The sequence below is a fragment of the Mastigoproctus giganteus genome, chromosome 1 (assembly GCF_048544385.1).
Source record: "Mastigoproctus giganteus isolate SK-2022 chromosome 1, ASM4854438v1, whole genome shotgun sequence".
NCBI lineage: Eukaryota > Metazoa > Arthropoda > Arachnida > Uropygi > Thelyphonidae > Mastigoproctus > Mastigoproctus giganteus.
This window is the reverse complement of record NC_143575.1, coordinates 4998634-5018340: the sequence shown is the minus strand read 5'-3', so window position 1 is coordinate 5018340 and position 19707 is coordinate 4998634. Positions and strand designations below refer to the sequence as shown.

The window sequence follows — 19707 nt, the reverse complement described above, 5'->3', positions numbered from 1 at the left end:
AAATTTATGCACAATATGAATATATATATATATATATATATAGCAGGTAATAATAAGTAATAATAAGTTAGTGGCAACAGAACGCTATACTAGCCATTAGAGATATATACTAGCCATTGGAGATATATATATATATATATATATATATATATATATATATATATATCTCCAATATTTTAAAATAAAATAAAACATAAGCCAGTAGTATGGCAAAAACTGTAGAGCGAAAATTAACATAAAAATAAAATGAACGAACGGGAAAGGGAAAATAAAAGTACGACATAAACAGTAGCCAAAAAACCCCTATATAATTTAGCACTTTAAATCCAATTAATAAAACCGATATAAAATTTAAAATAATGCCAATTACATGATAATTTAGCAGTACCCCCCCAGAAAGGTACCAGTTCCGAAAGACATGAAATATCACCAAAAAGAGTTAATGGAACTACTAAAAGATAACAAAATTAAAATAAAATCAAAATAATAGACTGACCATTATGCGCCATATCGACAGAGGACCACGAGGCCAATAATGGTCATGGAATGCCATACTACTGGCTTATGTTTTATTTTATTTTAAAATATTGGATATATCTTGGCTTCATATGGGGGATGTGCATGTTGCTGCCTCTAATGAAAGCTCAATATTTATTTACTTATTTTATTATATTTTAACTTTTGTCATTATTCAAATATATATATATATATATATATGCATAAATATAAATATACAGTTTATCCATATTTATATTTATGAATATTACAATAAGAGAATATGAGAAAACAAAAGGAAATATTTATTAATTAACATCTAAATACTAATAGTTAGTTCACAAAAACCACATTACTGTCAGTAATCAGTTTAATATGAAGCCGAATAAAATTTGAAAAAAAAAAATATATATACAAATTATAATCAAGCATGCAAGTACTGTATTGTCATAATGTTATTCTTCTTTGCATGTGTATCAATCATTTATTAATTTTTCCAATAACTCATTCGGGCCCTCAACTTATCTTCATGCAATCTTGCAATATTACAGTACAGATGTATATATAATAAAAATGTTATAAAATGTATAGTTTATAGTCTGCGACCAAACCGTCTCATTTGTGGTATACAAAGGAAGAATTAGCCACAAGTAGACTCTTGCTCTGAAAAAAACAAAAAAAGGAATGTGAAAACCATAAATCGAAACTGCTGACTGTTGATTTAGTGGCTGCAGACTCCCCTGAAAGCCACTGGACACTTAATAATTACGATTACAATAGCATCTGTCTGGAACCAATTCAGGAAAACCTATTCACAGCCTGCAATTTTGTTTGTGATATACAGATAAAGAATTAGTCACAAGTAGACCACATGTGTGAAACGCTATCAAAGGATTGTTTGTGTGAAAATAAAAGAAACCTGAAAACCATAAAACGAAAATGCAGACACTTGAAATAGTGGCATTTAGTTACAATTTGTGCAGCCAGGAATATTGCCCATTTAATTATTTTGAAAATTTCATGTCTTGAATTTTAGTGATTTATTTTCGGCATCTACACCTAACAAGTACCACACTTGATGTGATTTTTCGTGTTGTTTATTTGACATAAATTTATTGAATTCATGTTTTATAAAATAAAAATTATTATTTTTCACCAGAGGGGAATTTTATTCCACCGGGGGTTAAACTCACCCCTGGTCACCCCCCTGGATTCAACACAGGTAACACCACCCAGTTAGTACATTTTTCTGGGGTTACTGCTACCCATATGCGGTACTTTGCATTTGTCAAATTTGAACTTCAGTTGCCAATTCTAAGCCCATCTGCCCAACTTTTCCAGAACTTGTTGCAGCAGCATACTGTCATTACTGTTATTAACATCCCTACCAACCTTTGTGTCATCTGCAAACTTTGACATTTAGCCTGATATACCTTCATCAGTATCATTGATAAATATACAAAACAACAGCAGGCCCAACACCGAACCCTGGGAGACACCACTAATAATATTAGTCCATGAAGAGTGGCATCCATTGATTATAACTCTCTGTCTTTTCCCACTTAACCATCCTTTTATCCATTGTAGCAACTTGCCCTTAATGCAATACTGCTCCAATTGGTACAATAGTCTTCCATGTGCAACAGTATCAAAAGCTTTTCTGAAATCCAAATACCTGATATCAAAATTATTTTTTGCATTCAGTTCCTTTGTGACCATGTCATAGTATCCAATCAAATTGTTACAGACAGAACTTTCCCCTTAACAAACCCATGCTGTGTCTCAGTTATTACTGCAGTCTTGCCCAGATGATCCTGCAATGCTTCTTGAACAGTGACCATTATTTTCCCCAGAACAGAAGTCAAACTAACAGGTTTGTAATTACTCGTGTCACCTCTTGTGAATTGGAGATACGTTTGCACATTTCCAATCAGTGGGGACTTCCCCCTAAGGGTTTGTTGCTTCCTTTGCCACCTCCTTTAATAATAACTGGATAGATCCCATCCTCCCCAGGCGCCTTTCTTATGTTTAACTTCAACAATATCTCCTCCACTTTGCTCTCAGTTACTAAATCATTTAACTCCCTGTTAGAGGTTGATAAACATCTGGCTTTCTCCTTATATAACTCTTCATGTGTGAATGTAGATGCAAAATACTCATTTAGTTTGGCAGCTATCTGACAATGATCATCTACAGTCAAAACCATTGATATGAAGTGGACCAATCTGATTCATCCCTTTCCTTTTAGAGTTTATATAAGTAAAGAAGTCTTTGCTGATTTTCTTTGCAGCCTTTGCCAAAGATTTCTGATAAACTGCCTTTTTTTGCATGCATTTTTATTCTTTGCCAAGTGTCATTAATTCATCTGACATCCATTTGTGCCTAAACCTGGAACAGTATTTCTTAGTTGGAACAAAAAGCCTTGTAGTTTCAAAATTACTTCCCTGAATGCTTCCAATTTAGAATTTGCTTTTGATAACATCATTTGGTCCCACTGTATAGAATTTAAAATTCTCTGAGACCACTGTAGTCACTTACAAAAGCAAAAACCCTTTCCTTTACCCCTGATGGTAGTTATATCTTTAAGTAAATCCCACATCAGTACACTGTGGTCACTGCCATCTACTGGTTCCTTTATCTGCAAATTCCTAATATACGAATAATCACTGCTGATAACCAGATGGTTATCAGCAGTTACCCTCTCTGGTTGCCTCTCAACTATTACTCTCTCTGGTTGCTTCTCAAACATGCTGCTGCAGAAAACAATCATCCAATAAATCCACGAACGTCTTGCTAGTGTGTGAGTGATCAATCCACAAGTTCCAATCAATATCTGGGACGTTAAAATCCTCCATTATAATACAGTCTGATTTACTGGCCCATTCTATTTCTCTGTACTATTGTTCATTGTACTCATTAGAGTCATTGGACACCAAACTGACTCAACGTTGCACTGTCCATCTATGTCAACTGGATGCACTTTCTTAGATTTTGTTTTTCTTAATTAACAGCATAACTCCTCCTCCCTTCTTATGCTGTCTATCCTTACACATTATACTCCCCAAATTCCAATTCTGCATTCCTTATATCTATCACACAGATATATAAATTATATTAGTCTGTGATATCCCAACAATATCCATCTTTGATGTCTTGACCAGCACTTCAAATTCATCGGATTTATTTACTATACTTCTAGCATTGGTGTACAGTAAACCCCCGCTATTCGCGGGGGTTATGTTCCTGAGAAATTCCGCGAATACTGAAAACGCGAATACTGAGTTATGGCGCCCATGGTAATAAAAGGGTTCCGTTCCAAAGTATGAAATATATAACAAAAATTAGTCTAAAATTTTGTCTGTACGTATTATGTGTATTTACCTACATAATATGACTATGTACATAGACAAACGTAGAGAGTAAGTACATAAAAAAAAAAAAAAAGCATAAGGCATCGAAATGAAAATAAGAAACAATTTATTAAATGTAATACTGTACATATTTATTAGACATTTTAAAGAAACCTTTCAAAAACATATCAAGAACATGGGTTGCTGGGCGAAAAATAACCATATCGATTTTTAAATCTTTCAAACCAGCCTTTGCTGGCTAAAAAACTTATCCCGCGAGTGCTATCACCAGTTTCACTAAAGTGTAGTGTTGATAAAGGTGTTTTGCCTTTTCACGAATGATAAGTGAACTTAACGGAATTTTATTTTGAGTTCGGTCTTCTATCCACAGATTTAAAGCCTTTTCCATTTTTTCTAATTTCACATCACGAGTTATAGAGCAAATTTTTGATGCATTAGCGCGTTTTCACGGACACTACGGCGGATTTTTTCTTCCGATTTCTTGATTGATCGTACCGTTGACTCATTGATTTTATAATGTTTTGCCACTGAGGAGACACTTTCACCATTAGAAATTTTGTCTAACAATTCAATTTTACTCGCTAATGTCATCACCTTCTTTGATCTTTTCACAGTTCCCTTTTTATTCGCGGCCATATTTTTGTAGGATTAGAAAAGAACTTGTCCACAATAAAATCACTTTCTTTTAACTTTAACACGCTCGAAAAAGTCTGTTTACATCAACACACTGCAAAATGGTAGATTTTTCACTTTTGTAAACGTATCAATTAAAAGCAAGAGATGAAACCTTCTATGACAAGTGCATTACACATACTGAACAAGGATTAGCTTGAAACATCCGCGCTCGCGATTTTGTCACCCCCCACCCATTGAGCGCAGGACACTTCCTTTTTACACCTTTTAAGTTATTTTTACTAATTTTTAGAGAATAAAGCACAATTACAAAATGAGGAGGCACACTTGATACACATAAAGCTGTGAGCGTGTAGCAAAACGAATAAACAACACCATAAAGGCAGAGACAACTCTATTAACACCTCACTAGCTCACATTTTACATTTCTGGGGGTTACTACCATAAAACAATAAAAACAATTTCCAGTTGCGTTCCTGCTAGTGGAATCTGTTATAAACTGGTAGTGAACTCTAATTGCATTTGCGATAATACCGATAGCTGTAATTGTGTTGGTTTTTAAGTTATTATGGTGAAATGTGTTTCCCCTTCACTGCTATAAAAAAATAAATACATTTTCAGAATCTTCTCTTCATTTCTATCGTGCTGCGTTCAGTTGGGGTGATTCCGCGTTCGACTGCCATTTCTTGTAAACACAAAGGCGAATCGTGCATATGCGAATTCAGTTCGTGTTATATACAATATCGTTCCCCTAAATTGTGTAAGATTGAATTAGTGTAGTGTAAACACGTGTTATAAGACGACTGACTGTACTACTCTGTGGACTGGGCAAAATGATTTTAGCCACACCCATGTTTTTTTCATGGCGGAAAATGTTCCGGCGCTTTAAAATTCACATTTTTTTAGGTTTAAATCAGCGACCGCGAATACGCGAAACCGCGAATACAGATACCGCGAATAGCGGGGGTTTACTGTACATGCAAATATACATGCATCTGTTCTTACTCTTAGTTACCCTAACATATCCCATGTATTAACTTGTTTCACGATGACTCCCAGCACCCCACTCTCCAGGCCACTGCTTCTTCTAATAGAAGCAGTGCAAGAGTAACTTTCACCTCTGCCTGTGGCTATTTTTAACCTTTTTTTTTTTTTTTTTTTTCTGTGATTTCCTCCCCCCAAGTTAACAGTTTTCTGACCCACCGAATGCTACCTTGATAGCATCAGCAAACACTCTTGCATGCCTTCTATTTAAGTGTATCCCATTCCTGTTAACAAGCACAGACCGCACTGTGAAAAATATGATATTAATATTTGTAGAAGAATAAGAGATATTTGAATTTTAGTTAATTTTTGAATTGTGTTCAATTAATTTTTTACTGAAATCATTTTATCTTTAATCTTTTATTCATTTTAATTTCTGGAAAGTATCATATGGAAGTGTTCTACCTATCATATTGAGGTAAATTTCTCTTATTCTTCTACTATACACATTGTACTCCCCAAATTCTAATTCTGCATTCCTTATATCTTTCTGATGCCACATCTCTGATATCCCAACAATATCTGCCTTTGATGTCTTGACCAGCACTTCCAATTCATCAAATTTATTTACTATACTCCTAGCATTGATGTATGTGCAAGTATACATGCACCTGTTCTTACTCTTAGTTACTCTAACACAGCCCGTGTATTTACTTGTTTCATGGCTCCAAGCAGGTCCTGAACTCCTCAGCAACTTGCTTTTCAGGCTGCTGCTCATTCTAATAGAAGTATTGCAAGAATCACTTCCATCTCTGCCTGCGGCTGCTGTTAATCTATTAGGCTGTGAAATTCCCCAAGCTAGGAGTTTTCCAACCTGCCTAATGTTGCCTTGATAGCATCAGCAAATATTCTTGCACCCTTTCTATTTAAGAGTATCCCATCCTCTGTAGAAGCACTCTCTCCTGTTAGCAAACATAGACCACACTGAGAAAAATTCTACCCCATGAGCCTTGCACAGTCTCTCCAGTGCCGAATTGATTGACAAGGCTCTCATCATGTACTCCCTTCTACTGTGTCTGGACAGAATTGCAGATACTTTCAAATTTAACCCTAACTCGTGACTTTTTTTCAACATTGACCTGTACTTGTTAAGTAAATATGCAGATCTCCTACTCTTAATGTCATTAGTGCCAGCGTGTGCAACAGTATCACACTTTGTGCTCTTAAAAGATTATATGATATCTGCTCTACAACATCATCAACTTTTGCTCCTGGCAGACATACCCTGATCCTATTCCGCCTACTCTTTTTACACAATATACTTCCCATCTGTCTCCCTGACAATAGTCACCAACAATAACTAACTCCTGTGGGACCAGCACATTCTGCCTTGGACATTGCTGCTGTGTTACCTGATGCACAAACTCTGGCATTGAGTTGGGCAGCTCAGAGCTTGATGGGTACCCCATTTTTAATACCTTCAAGGGCATCTACCCCAACTCTTACAACCGTCATAAAGTGCCCATCAGCAGGCTGAGTTGTTACCTAATTCCTTGACACTCGCTGCACCTAGCACACACACAAAGGCATCCTCCATTGCTAGATCATGTTCTGTTCCAGAAAGTTCTACAGTTCTACACTTGCTTTCTTGCATCATGTGCCACTACTACTACTACTACTACTACTACTACATTTCACAAGTTGCACATTTTTTTAGGCTGTGATCTGTTGTTGAATCTGGGTTCTCCCCCACTTCACAGCACTCCTGCCACTTTGTGCCTGTTGCTTTGCTGCTCTTGTCTGGGGCATGACATTTAATACTATTGATTAACAATGAAAATTAATAAGATTCATAAATTTAATAAATTAATTATCAATACTACACTATCTAATAGATTTATAAATGCAGTGATAAGTATTATGCCATCTAGTTTTACGTTAGAGCAACCAATTTATGAAAATTAAAAATTTGAATTCCGTACCATTCACTCTATACTATAACAATGGCTGCAAGATTTGAACGAAACAATGGTTTTATGTATATTAAGTAGTAACCTACAAAAACTACACTGACAGTGGTAGAGAGTGAAAAGGACCTGGGGATAATTGTGCAGGCAGATATGAAGTTTTCTGAGCAGTGCAGATGGTCTGCAAGAGTAGCTCATGGTGTCTTGTCAGTGATATACAGGAATTTTTTCTAGCAATAAGGAGGTGATTATCCCCTTGTCTAAGGCAATGGTCAGGCCACACCTTGAGTACTGTATGCAGGTCTGGAGGCCTCATTTTAAGAAGGATGTAGAGCTGTTGGAACGAGTACAGAGAAGGGCAACAAGATTAGTGAATGGAACAAAGGGTTGCTCTTACGAAGTACGAAGAAAGGCTTAAGTTTTGAAAATTACGGTGTCTGGAGACTAGGCACCTGCAAGGTGATCTGATTGAGGTGTATAGTCTTAAATAGTTTGAGCATACACAATGCTGATGGGATTCTTCCTCTTTCTCAGAATAATCACATGAGAGGGCATAAATTCAAATTGAGTAAAGACAGTTGTAGGATAGATGTGCGGAAGTTTGCCTTTAGCCAGCGGGTGGTTGATTGCTGGAACAAACTTCCATCTGTCGTTGTAGAAGTTGATAGCTTAAATAGATTCAAGACAGAACTTGACAAATATTTGGAGCGAGGGTATGGGTGAAATAAGGGGATATGTTTTTTTTTTTGGCTGATGCTATATAAGCTTGCTTTCTTGCATCACGTGCCTTTGCACGTGATGCAAGAAAGCAAGTCTCTAACTCTCTAAAATAATAAAGTACAATATAATATGACAATTAAGTAAATAAAATGGCAAAACACTTGTGCTTTTTTGGAGAATATAATTCAAAACTGGAACTTGTAAAGACAGTCATGCTCTCTGTATTGCACTGAACAATCACTAATCTACAAAAGCGGATAGATCTATGTATGAATGAAAAAGGAGCTCATTTTGACCATCTCCATAATTAATGTGGTTAAAATGCGTTTTATTTTTACCTACAAGTATGGACTTTCACAACACCCTGGATGTATTATGCTATCTGGTTTTCATTATATGTATTATGTTTTACTGTTACATTATAATTATAAGTTAATTACAGTGGATAATAAAATTATCTAATTAATAGCAACCTATGCGATTCAAACTTTCAAGATACCTATTTACCACAGTTAAAACAGTACAATTCCCCATCACCCACTACAGAATAAGTTATGAGATATGATATTCACACCAAATTATCAATACAAAGGTTCCACGTGTATTAAATTGTAACTTACAAAATCTTAGCTAAGTTTAAAAATAAACTTAAGAACGTGACTAGGACTATAAAACTATTTATTGAATATGATTTAATACTTTAATGAGGTTAATAAACGGCAAAATTTTTCAAAAAAAACCTATCCATTTCCAAGAGCTCAGTCTTTCGACTTTGCAGTTTGCAATCTTAAATTATGTAAAATCAAACATAATCATTCATGTTCAATATCTAAGTACACATAAACCTAAGAAAACAGTAACAACCTAAGAATCATATGGAAATCTTGTACAACCAACTCTACAGAGTTTGACTTTGTATAAGCACAAGCCAAGCTGCTACTTATATGGCTTCAGATGTGCATTTTAACCACTAAAAAAGCAGTCAATACCATTAACAGTTTTGGAACAACCTCCCTTCAGTTGCTTTTGGGGCTGATCATATTTCTAATTCATGTATACTGAATGAACCCAAATAAAACCCTTTCATAGAATACATAGAAAATCAACTAAATTGGCTTGGGCATCATTGAAGAAATTCTCTTTCTCCCATTTTCCAAAGGTTTGCACTCTATACCAGCAATTGGGAAACAATTAAGAGGAGGGTCAAGAACACAATTTTGGTAATATACAAATGCCATATCCTGAAATGGAGAAACATTCACACTCTAATATACATTCACAACCTGGTGGCCCAAAGTAGAGAATTTTTGAATTTATTTACATAATGGAACTGTCACTTTGTGATGTGTGTGTTTTGTTACTAATGTTTTGTAAATTTAACTTGTTCATTTGTATTTTTGACCCTCTGCTCAAGTAGAGATTTACAACCTATTTCAACATAGAGAAATTAGAATTCACATATATAATGGAGCTGTTCTGGAATTTGTATATGTTTATTGCTAATGTTTTGTAATTTATTTCCCTGTAAAGGGAAATAAATTACAAAACATTAGCAATTAGTGAATTTATAAACCAGTGAATAATGATGATAAATAACCTTCTTGTTATGAACTGAGAAACTTTTTTTTTAATGTCAGATACTAGTAAGCTACTAGATACGTAAGCTTCATATTCTTGTCTGTCATTCTACAATTCCAATGCCATTTCTGATTTTCTCTTGAGAATATTCCCCAAGTTACTAAGGGTTTAAAGTAATAAGTAAGAATTGAACTGAAAAATGCCAGAATATTAACACCCATTGTTGTTCAGTATTGTCTTATATACTGTAAATGAAATGATTAGAATTTTATATTTTTGATTTAATGTACTTCCATATATTTTGTAGTGAATTTCATTGAAATGTTATTTTTATTTGCTTTAATTTTTTATTAAAATAAAATTAAATTTGAAAAATTTTCATTTAATTTTTAAATTAAATTTATTTCATTAATAAATAAAGTATAAACTTTCTATACTCTTGGTATACATGTTTTTTTTATTATTTCTAGATGTGGTGACGAACAGTATTGTTGTGGAGACAATCTTTGCTGTGATTATGTGTATTCTTTATGGTATTTTTGGTAAGTTTTGTCATGTTTAGAAATTTTTCTTATTTTATTGAGTTAATTACAGAGTGCCTGACATTATATGTTAAATGACTAATAGATAAATATTATATATATGAATAAATACAGTGCAATTTTGATATAAAATGGATGTCAGGTGTCAAGTTTAATACTCCCGTTATAAGTTACATTATAGCCGAAAAAATTTTACCATTTTTTTATATTGGTTTTTTTTAACATAACACTTTATATAGTAAATAAATACTTTAGTTACTAATTTTACGAGTATATAAACTAAAAGACATAAAGTATTAAAGGTTATATCGTTCCCTTTGCATTCTACTAATATACAATGCTGTTATGGACTTGCATTTTCAGCATCCGTTTTTTGAAATAGTTGTGTAATTTAGTTTTCCGAACTAATGATGTTGTTTTTTCAGTACATAATTCTTAATAGTGTTCAGATGCAATAAATGAAGATGACCTTTGATGTTCTAACCATGCCATCACCTCATTAATGTTTTCGAGCACTTTGTTAATTTCCGCTTGTTTTTTCCCTTACATCTTACCTGAGTTGTCCACATTACCTTCTGATCACCTTCTCATGACACTGGTCTTCTATTTGTCATGTCTTCCCACTGTTCACAGAGGCTGTGATTTCTTCCTCACTCAGGTAATGTGCAACTGAAGTTTCCACATCCACTTCATTCCAAGCAGGCAAGTCATTTGCTCCAAGACTGCCACCAAGTACATTACAAGCAGTATTTTCTTCTTGTTCTGAAAATGCTGCTAATTCAAAGTTATTATTAGTGATCTGTTTTCCATACATTTTTTTCCTAGCAGTTTTCAGTTGCTGTTGAGATTACTGTCTCCCATGCTAATCTAATATTGTATGCAATGTCTTATAGTGTTAATATTTTCAGAAATTCTAGAACTTGAATTTCTTGCATTCACAATACCAGCAAGTAGCTCACCGCGACAGTAGACTTTGAAGGCTTGAATAATGCTATGATCTGTGAGTTGATTAGCGCAGTCGTGTTCCCTGGCAGAAATATGACTCTGATCTTGCCATTTTTCAATTTCAGGACAGATCAGCAAGGCAATAATCCAACAGTAATAGACCCTTTTCTTCAAGCTTTTTGGTAAGCAAGTAGCATCTCACCAATAGTACAAACTCACTTTCAAACCATGTAAAATATCACTCATCATCCAAGAGTTGACGCTACTTTTATAAATTACAGATAGAAATTTCATGTTCACATCCAAGAGTTGACGCTACTTTTATAAATCACAGATAGAAATTTCATGTTCACATACTTAAAACACTGGAAAATTTGACTTTTACTGATGCACAATGGCTGTAGCTTATAATCCAGTGTTGTTTGTGCGCAGTAAAACAGTATTCTCTATTTGTTAGTTTTCATGCCTGCTTTGTTGGGCGCCTTTTTAATGCCTACTGACTCAGCATTAGCATTAGTAGAGGCATATGATGCAAGAAGCTTATGCAGCATCAGCCAAAAAAAAAAAAAAAAAACACTTCCACTTCACTCCTCCGTTTGTTCGAAATACCTGTCCATCTGAGCCTTAAATTTATTTAGGCTATCAACTTCCACAACAAGGAATGGAAGTCTGTTCCACCAACCAACTACCCGCTGGCTAAAGACAAATTTCCGCACGCCTGTCCTACATCTGTCTTTCCTCAATTTGAATTTATGCTCTCTCAGGTGATTATTCTGAGCAAGAGGAAGATTCCCATCAGCATTGAGCATGCTCAAACCATTCAAGGCTTTATACACCTCTATCAGATCACCTCACCGGTGCCTAGTCTCCAGACACTGTAATTTGCAAAACTTAAGCCTTTCTTTGTAAGAGCAACCCTTTGTTCCATTCACTAATCTTCTTGCCCTTCTCTGTACTCGTTCCAGCAGCTCTACATCCTTCTTGAAATGAGGCCTCCAGACCTGTATACAATACTCAAGGTGTGGCCTGACCATTGCCTTCTACAAGGGAATAATCACCTCCTTATCCCTGCTAGAAAAATTCCTGTATATCATTGACAAGACGCCATGAGCTACTCTTGCAGCCCATCTGCACTGCTCAGAGAACTTCATATCTGCCTGCACAATTACCCCAGGTCCTTTTCATTCTCTACCACTATCAGTGTAGTACCACAGAGTTGATATGTTGCTCTTTCTGGGAGAAGTTGATAGTACATTGCTCTTTCATCAGAGTTGTACAACTGTTCTGCAAATTCATAATCTTGAATCACATTATGCAGAAATTCAGGAAATTCTTCTGCCTAATGTCACCAAATGCAGATTTGCCTCCAAAATAACCAGGGATATCCCATGACAAGCCTTCCATCTCCAAAACTACCCTTCAGAAACTTTAAATATGATTATTTCCATCAAGTAGGTTGTGAAATTTAAGTGATTGTGCTTTCAAATTTACTTGGTACTCAGTACGTTTATCAGTACTCCTGCACTACGCTCCTGTAGAAACCACTTAATAAGCATCAGTCCACATCACTGTTTTCACAAAGTCTAGGTTTCTTTCTTTGGAGACCTATTTCTTTTCTACAGAACCTATGGAAGAATGCAGTTTTTATTCCTCTTTCACCCAGATTTCTGCAGCTTATTCCTTCTAGCATTCCACACAAGAGGCGCCTCCGTAGCCAGGTGGGAAGGAGCAGCAGTGCGTAGCACACGCTTCTTGATTAGACCGGAGTTCGAGCCCGTCACCACCAAATACGGAGGATGCGGAAAGCATTAGCATTAGTAGAGGCATATGATGCAAGAAAGCAAGCTTATTCAGCATCAGCCAAAAAAAAAAAAGGTCAAGGGAATGACCACCGCGTATTCCCGGAGCAATATGGCCTTAGTTGCTAATGCTCCTAAAAACCAAAACAACAACAACAACAACCACACAAGATATACTGCATTTTGTGTTGCCACCCTTAACTCTTTTGATAATTTTAACTTTTCTTCAACTACATATTTTTTTTCTTTTGGTGACCATTACTTCAGTCATACTGATTTAATAATTTTTCTGTGTATTTATTTCAGATGCATTGTCATGACTTTTTTCAAAACATGGTAAAGTCATGTTTTGAAAAACTTAATCGAAATCAAACTGTCCTGTCTACTATAGTGCTGAAGTGAATCACATTATTTCTCTATAAATCACTTATCAGTTCATGTGAATTTTTGTCTAGTTTAGCCCTTAGCAGTTTTTACTATACTAAGTGTAACTTCTAGCAAAAGACAGGATGTTAAGTGCTGTTGTTTACAAATATTTAAGTGTTGTTTTAAAAAATTCGTAAAGGAGACAACATTGGTCTTAGTTTTTAAATTTTATACAGGAGGGACCAACTGTTGATCCTTTCTATCAGCAAATTCTAAATGGGGAGCATTCAGGAAATACAGAAGCTATTATGCCAGATGAACTAATGAGACACGTGGCAGAGAATAAAAATGCATGGGATGCATATTTGATACAGAAGTCTCTATAAATTGGTCTGCAATCAAGTCACAAAGAAGGTTAGGCAAGCTGAGGCAGATTATGAGAAATATTTTGAAAAGAAAAAAAGCAGACTTCTTTACTTAAGTAAACACTAGAAGGAAGAGGAAGAATCACATCGGTCACTTAATATTGATGGTTCTACTGCTGATGATCCTGCTCAGGTTGCTGACAAACTGAATTATTCTGCATCTACATTCATACATGAGAAATTCTTTAAAGGAGGGAGTGCCATAAGTTAAATAAAACTCTAACAGGGAGCTAAATTATTTTGTAATAATTGAGAGGGAAGTGGAAGAGAAATTGTTCAAATTAAACATAAGGAAGACACCTGGGGTGGATCAGATCTATCCAAATATATTAAGGCAGCAAAGGAAGTTAGCAAAACCTTAGCTATAATTATGAACCATCTTTGATTTAGGGGACATCCCCGAGGAATGGAAATGTGCAAGTGTACTCAGAGTTCACAAAGGGGGAACAAAAGGGTGACATGAGTAATTACAGAACTTTTAGCTTAACTTCTGTTCCAGGGAAGTAATGGAGTCACTAGTAAAAGAAATAATGCAGGACCATCTAGATAGGACTGCAGTTATGCTTGTCACAGACTGGGTTTGTGAAGGGGAAATCTTGTCTGACCAATTCGATTGGATACTACAATGCAGTCACAAAGGGATTGCAAACAATAATTTTGACATCATACACTTGGATATCAAGAAAGCTTTTGATGCATTAGTATTAGTAGAGGCACATAATCAAGAAAGCAAGCTTATACTGCATCTGCCAAAAAAAAAAAAAAAACCTTCTCATTTCACTCATCCATTCATTCCAAATATTTGTCTAGTTCTGCCTTCAATTTATTTAAGCCATCAACTTCCACAACAACAGATGGAAGTTTGTTCCATCAATCAACTACCCGTTGGTTAAAAGAAAACTTCTGCACATCATTTCTACAACTGTCTTTCCTCAGTTTGAATCTATGCCCCCACAGGTTTGTAATCTGAGCAAGAGAAAGAATCCCCTCAGCATTAAGCCTGCTCAATCCATTCAAGGCCTTATACACCTCAATCAGATAACCTCGGTGTCTATTCTCCAGAAGCTGCAATTTTCAGAACATAAGCCTTTCTTTATAAGTGCACCTGTTTGTTCCCTTCATCAGTCTTGTTGCCCTTTTCTCTACTCGTTCTAGCAACTCTACATCATTCATAAACCTGTACACAATACTCAAGGTGTGGCCTGACCATTGTCTTACAAGGGGATAATCACCTCCTTATCCCTGCTCACAAAATTCATATATATCATTGACAAGACCCCATGACCTACTCTGGCAGCCTGTCTGCTCTGTTCAGAAAACTTCATATCTGACTGCACAATTACCCTAAGGTCTCTTTCAATTTTCCATTACCCAGAGTGTAACACTACATGGTACATTTCTCTGGGGTTACTTTGCTCTAGAGACTAAACATGGGTTTCACCACTTCAAGCCTCCAATAAGCAAAGTGGTCGTATTGCACCGGTTGATGAGAGTCATCTACCACCTTGAAACTGGTGGTAGATGACTTAAAAAAAATCTTAAACTTCAGTTGCCACTTCTCAGCCCATGTACCCAACTTTTCCAGATGCTGTTGCAGCACCATACTGTCATTACTGTTATTAACAACCCTGCCAACCTTTGTATGATCTGCAAACTTTGACATTAAGCTTGATATACCTTCATCAATATCATTGATAAATATACAAAACAACAATGGGCCCAACACCGAACGCTGAGGGACACCACTAATAACATTAGTCCACTTAGAACAGTATCCATTGACCACCACTCTCTGTCTTCTCCCACTCAACCGTCCTTTTATCCATTGTAGCAACTTTTCCCTTAATGCCATGCCTCTCCAATTTGTATAGCAGTCTTCCATGCGCAATAATATCAAAAGCTTTCTTGATAATCAAGTATATGATATCAAAATTATTTTTTGCATCCAGTTCCTTTGTGACCATATCATAGTATCCAATCAAATTGGTCAGACAGGACTTCCCCTTGACAAACCCATGCTGTGTCTGAATTATTGCTGCAGTCTTGTCTAAATGATCCTGTAATGCTTCTTTAACTAGTGACTCCATTATTTTCCCTGGAACTGAAGTCAAAATAACAGGTCTGTAATTACTTGTCACCCTTTGATCTCCCTTTGTGAATTGGAGATACATTTGCACACCTCCAGTCCGTGGGGGACTGGAGATGTGCAAATGAAGATGTGCAAAAACTTCCCCCAAGTCCAAGGATGCTCTCATAATTATGGCTAATGGTTTGCTTACTTCCTTTGCTGCCTCCTTTAATATAACTGGATAGACCCTGTCCACCCCAGGTGCCTTTCTTAAGTTTGACTTCAACAATTTCTTCTCCACTCTGCTCCCAGTTATTACAAAATCATTTACCTCCCTGTTTGAGTTTGATAAACATCTGGCCCTCTCCTCCTTGAATAACTCTTCAAGCGTAAATGTAGATGCAAAATACTCATTTAGTTTGGTAGCTATTTGAGAATGATCATCTACAGTCAAGCCATTGATATCAAGTGGACCAATCTGATTCATCCCGTTCCTTTTTGAGTTTATATAAGCAAAGAAGTCTTTGCTGTTTTTCTTTGCATCCTTTCCCAAAGATTTTTCGTAATCTGCCTTCACTTGCCTAACCTCCTTTGTGACTTGATTACAGGCTAGCTTGTATCTACCATAGGCTTCTGTGTCACCTGAAAATTTATGAGCATCCCATGCATTTTTCTTCTCTGCCACGAGTCTCATTAATTCATCTGACATCCATTTGGGCCTGAACCTAGAGCAGATTGCTATTGCACAGTCTTTTATGTGCAAGTGTTACAAATTGAAGCAGTGTGGCATTAAGGGCAGGTTACTCTTATGGATAAAAGGATGGGTGGGAGAAAATAAAGAGTGGTTATCAATGTACACTGCTCTTTGTGACTAATGTTATTAATGGTGTCCCCCAGGGTACGGTGCTGGGCCGTTGTTGTTTTCAATATTTATTAATGATATTTGATGGCATTATCAGGCTTAATATACAAGTTTGCAGATCATATAAAGGTTGGCAGGGTGGTTAATGACTAATGAGAGCATGCTACTGCAACAGGATCTAGAAATATTAGACAGATGGGCTGGGAAATAGTAGTTGAAGTTTAACCTTGACAAATGCAGAGTACTGCATATGGGTAGCAGTAACTCCAGAGTAACATATCAACTGTGTGGAGAAAACACAGTTTCTTTTTCATTTTTCACTTCTCAGGGTAGTGAAAAATGAAAAAGACCTGGGGGTAATTGTGCACTCAGATATAAAGTTCTGTGAGCAATGCAAACAGGCTGCCTGGACAACTCATGGGATTTTGTCAATAATATACAGGAATTTTGCTAGCAGGGATAAGAAGATGGTTATCCCATTTTATAAGGCAATGGTCAGACCACATCTTGAGTTCTGCACAGGTCTGTAGGCTTCCATTTCAGAAAGATATAGCTGCTGGAATAGGTACAGAAATGCAACAAGATTAGTGAGGAAAACAAGGAGGCCACTCTTATCACTTCAGTTCTGCAAATTGCCAAGTCTGGAGATTAGACACCTGACCCCTGATCTGATTGAGGTGTGTAAGGCTTTAAATGGATTGAGCAAGCTCAGTGTTGATGGAATTCTTTCTCTTGCTCAGACTATGCATGTGAGCGGGCATAAATTCAAATTGAAAGGATGGGTGCAGGATAGATGTGCGAAGTTTGTCTTTAGCTAGCGTGTAGTTGATTGCTGGAACAAACTCTCATCTGTTGTTGTGGAAGTGGATAGCTAAACAAATTCAAGGAAGGACTAGATTAACTATCGGAGGAAATAGAAAAATGAAATGGGATTTTTTTTTTTTTAAGCTGATGCTGCATCATTTGGCACTATTAATACTAAATTGCAACATTTGGAAACTAGCCACCTGTGGGGAGCCTGATTGAAGTGCTTAAAGTTTTAAGTGGATTGAGTTAACTAAATACTGATGGCATCCTTGCCCTTTTTTGGACAACATTAATTTCAATTGAATAGGATGGTTGCGAGATATATGTGCAAAAATTTGTTTTCAGGTAGAGAGTGATTGATTATTGGAATAAATTTCCATCTGTGTTGTGTAAGTATGTAGTTTGACTAAGATGCATTTAGGGCTAAAGCTGCCAGCAAGTTTAGACTATGTATATATTAAGTGCAATAGCATCATTAATACACAGCCATTTCTGAATTAACAGAATATTTATAAGGTGGCATCGTTTTAAGTTATATCTCATATTGTGAATACCTTCGCAACGAGTTGCCATGATATTGCACTACCTCGAATAAGTAACGCTTCACCTGGGGAGAAGACTAATGTTACTTATTCTCAGATGGATTTAATGTGAATCAAATTTGGGTTATGTTGGGATGTTGTTTTGCTGGTCGCCTTTCAACCAAGAAGCAACAAACTATTTTCTTAACAACCACCAAAATTTTCTTTGTTTTCCTGCTTTTCTTATCATTTTGTATAAGCTTGCTGCCTTGGATTAGTATTGTCATACAATGCAGGTGTCAGTCATTTTGTATAAGCTTGCTTCCTTGCATTGTATGACAATACTAATCCAAGTGGTTAGATTATTGGTTTTTGCAGTTTAAGGGCAGCCCAATCAAGGATCATCTTTGATGGACAAGTGATCCTCTTTAAATTTTGCAAACCGAAAGCTTGCAGTGCTTTTCACAACTTCTTCTTTGAAAGCTGTTTTTAACATTTCATGGGTTTCTGTTGCACTTTTCCTAATTTGAAACAAAATTTTATGCAATTCCCTGCTCAGTAAAATCACTCATTTCAATATTGATGAAACACACAAAAAACATTCATTCAACATACATTAATTCAGGCTGGCCACAGATAAACAGGTGATTCATGCATTCTATATCTGGATGAGTTACCTAACAGTTGCATCAAGTTGCAACTTGTTAGGTAAAGTTTGAGGACTGACTTTATATCATGAAATTGTGATGTCACAGCAAGTTGCAACTTGCTACGACATCACAATTTCATGATAAAAAGTCAGTCCTCTGTCAGTCAAAGTCAGTCAAACTCAGTACTGAAAGATACTGCTAGAGTATCTTGATCTATAATATTGGAAAGTGCATTTGAAATGCTGTTGACAACATTCTCTGGTGTACATAGTGCTTCCTCTTATGGGAAGCACCTCATTACACATTATAAAAGCAAATGTCATTCATATTTGTGAACACATTTGTGATATAAATTACAAGCCCTTATAGCTTGAAAGCAATATATGTACACGTATATAGCAATGTTATTATGCAATTATATGCTGCTGGCCACTTTATTAGGACTTTGAAGGTTTGGGCTATATGCAGTAATCTGTGTAAAAGTATGTAAATTAAAGAATCACATAGTGTTTGACATTACAGGAAAGCACTATAAAGCCATGTGACATCACCATTGCAAAACCAATTTCACTGGAAAGGGGAAATGGACAGTATCTTATGAAATACCGAAGAGGTATTGTAATTGTGAGTGGTCATTTGGTTCTTTCCAAAGGGATGGGGGCAGTGTCCAAAAAGCATTTCTGATCAGATGCCGCTGCGGCCAAAGGTGTAAGATGATGGAATGAGGAGCCTGAAGTGTGGAGCTGGCTGTCCATCTATTGGGAAGTACCTTAGACAACAAATACACATTATATAAGTTATATCGTTCATTTTTTAAACATATTTTTGAAATATAAATTACAATACTTTATAACTTGAATGTAACATACATGTAGTGATGTTATTTTTAGGCTATATTCAACAGTCATGCAAAAATGTGAAAATCAAAGAGATGGCATGGTGTGACACGCAGGAAACTATACAGCCATGTGACA

At 36.0% G+C, this 19707-nt stretch overlaps 1 protein-coding gene across 1 annotated transcript in view; it reads left to right on the top strand.

Annotated features, from left to right (window-relative positions):
• Positions 1–19707, top strand: part of LOC150090507 (uncharacterized) — a 113928-nt gene that overhangs the window by 61343 nt on the left and 32878 nt on the right. Inside the window, exon 3 of the mRNA XM_090378553.1 lies at positions 10219–10290. Coding sequence (XP_090234679.1) covers positions 10219–10290 — 72 coding nt within the window. The remainder of the gene's footprint in view (positions 1–10218; positions 10291–19707) is intronic.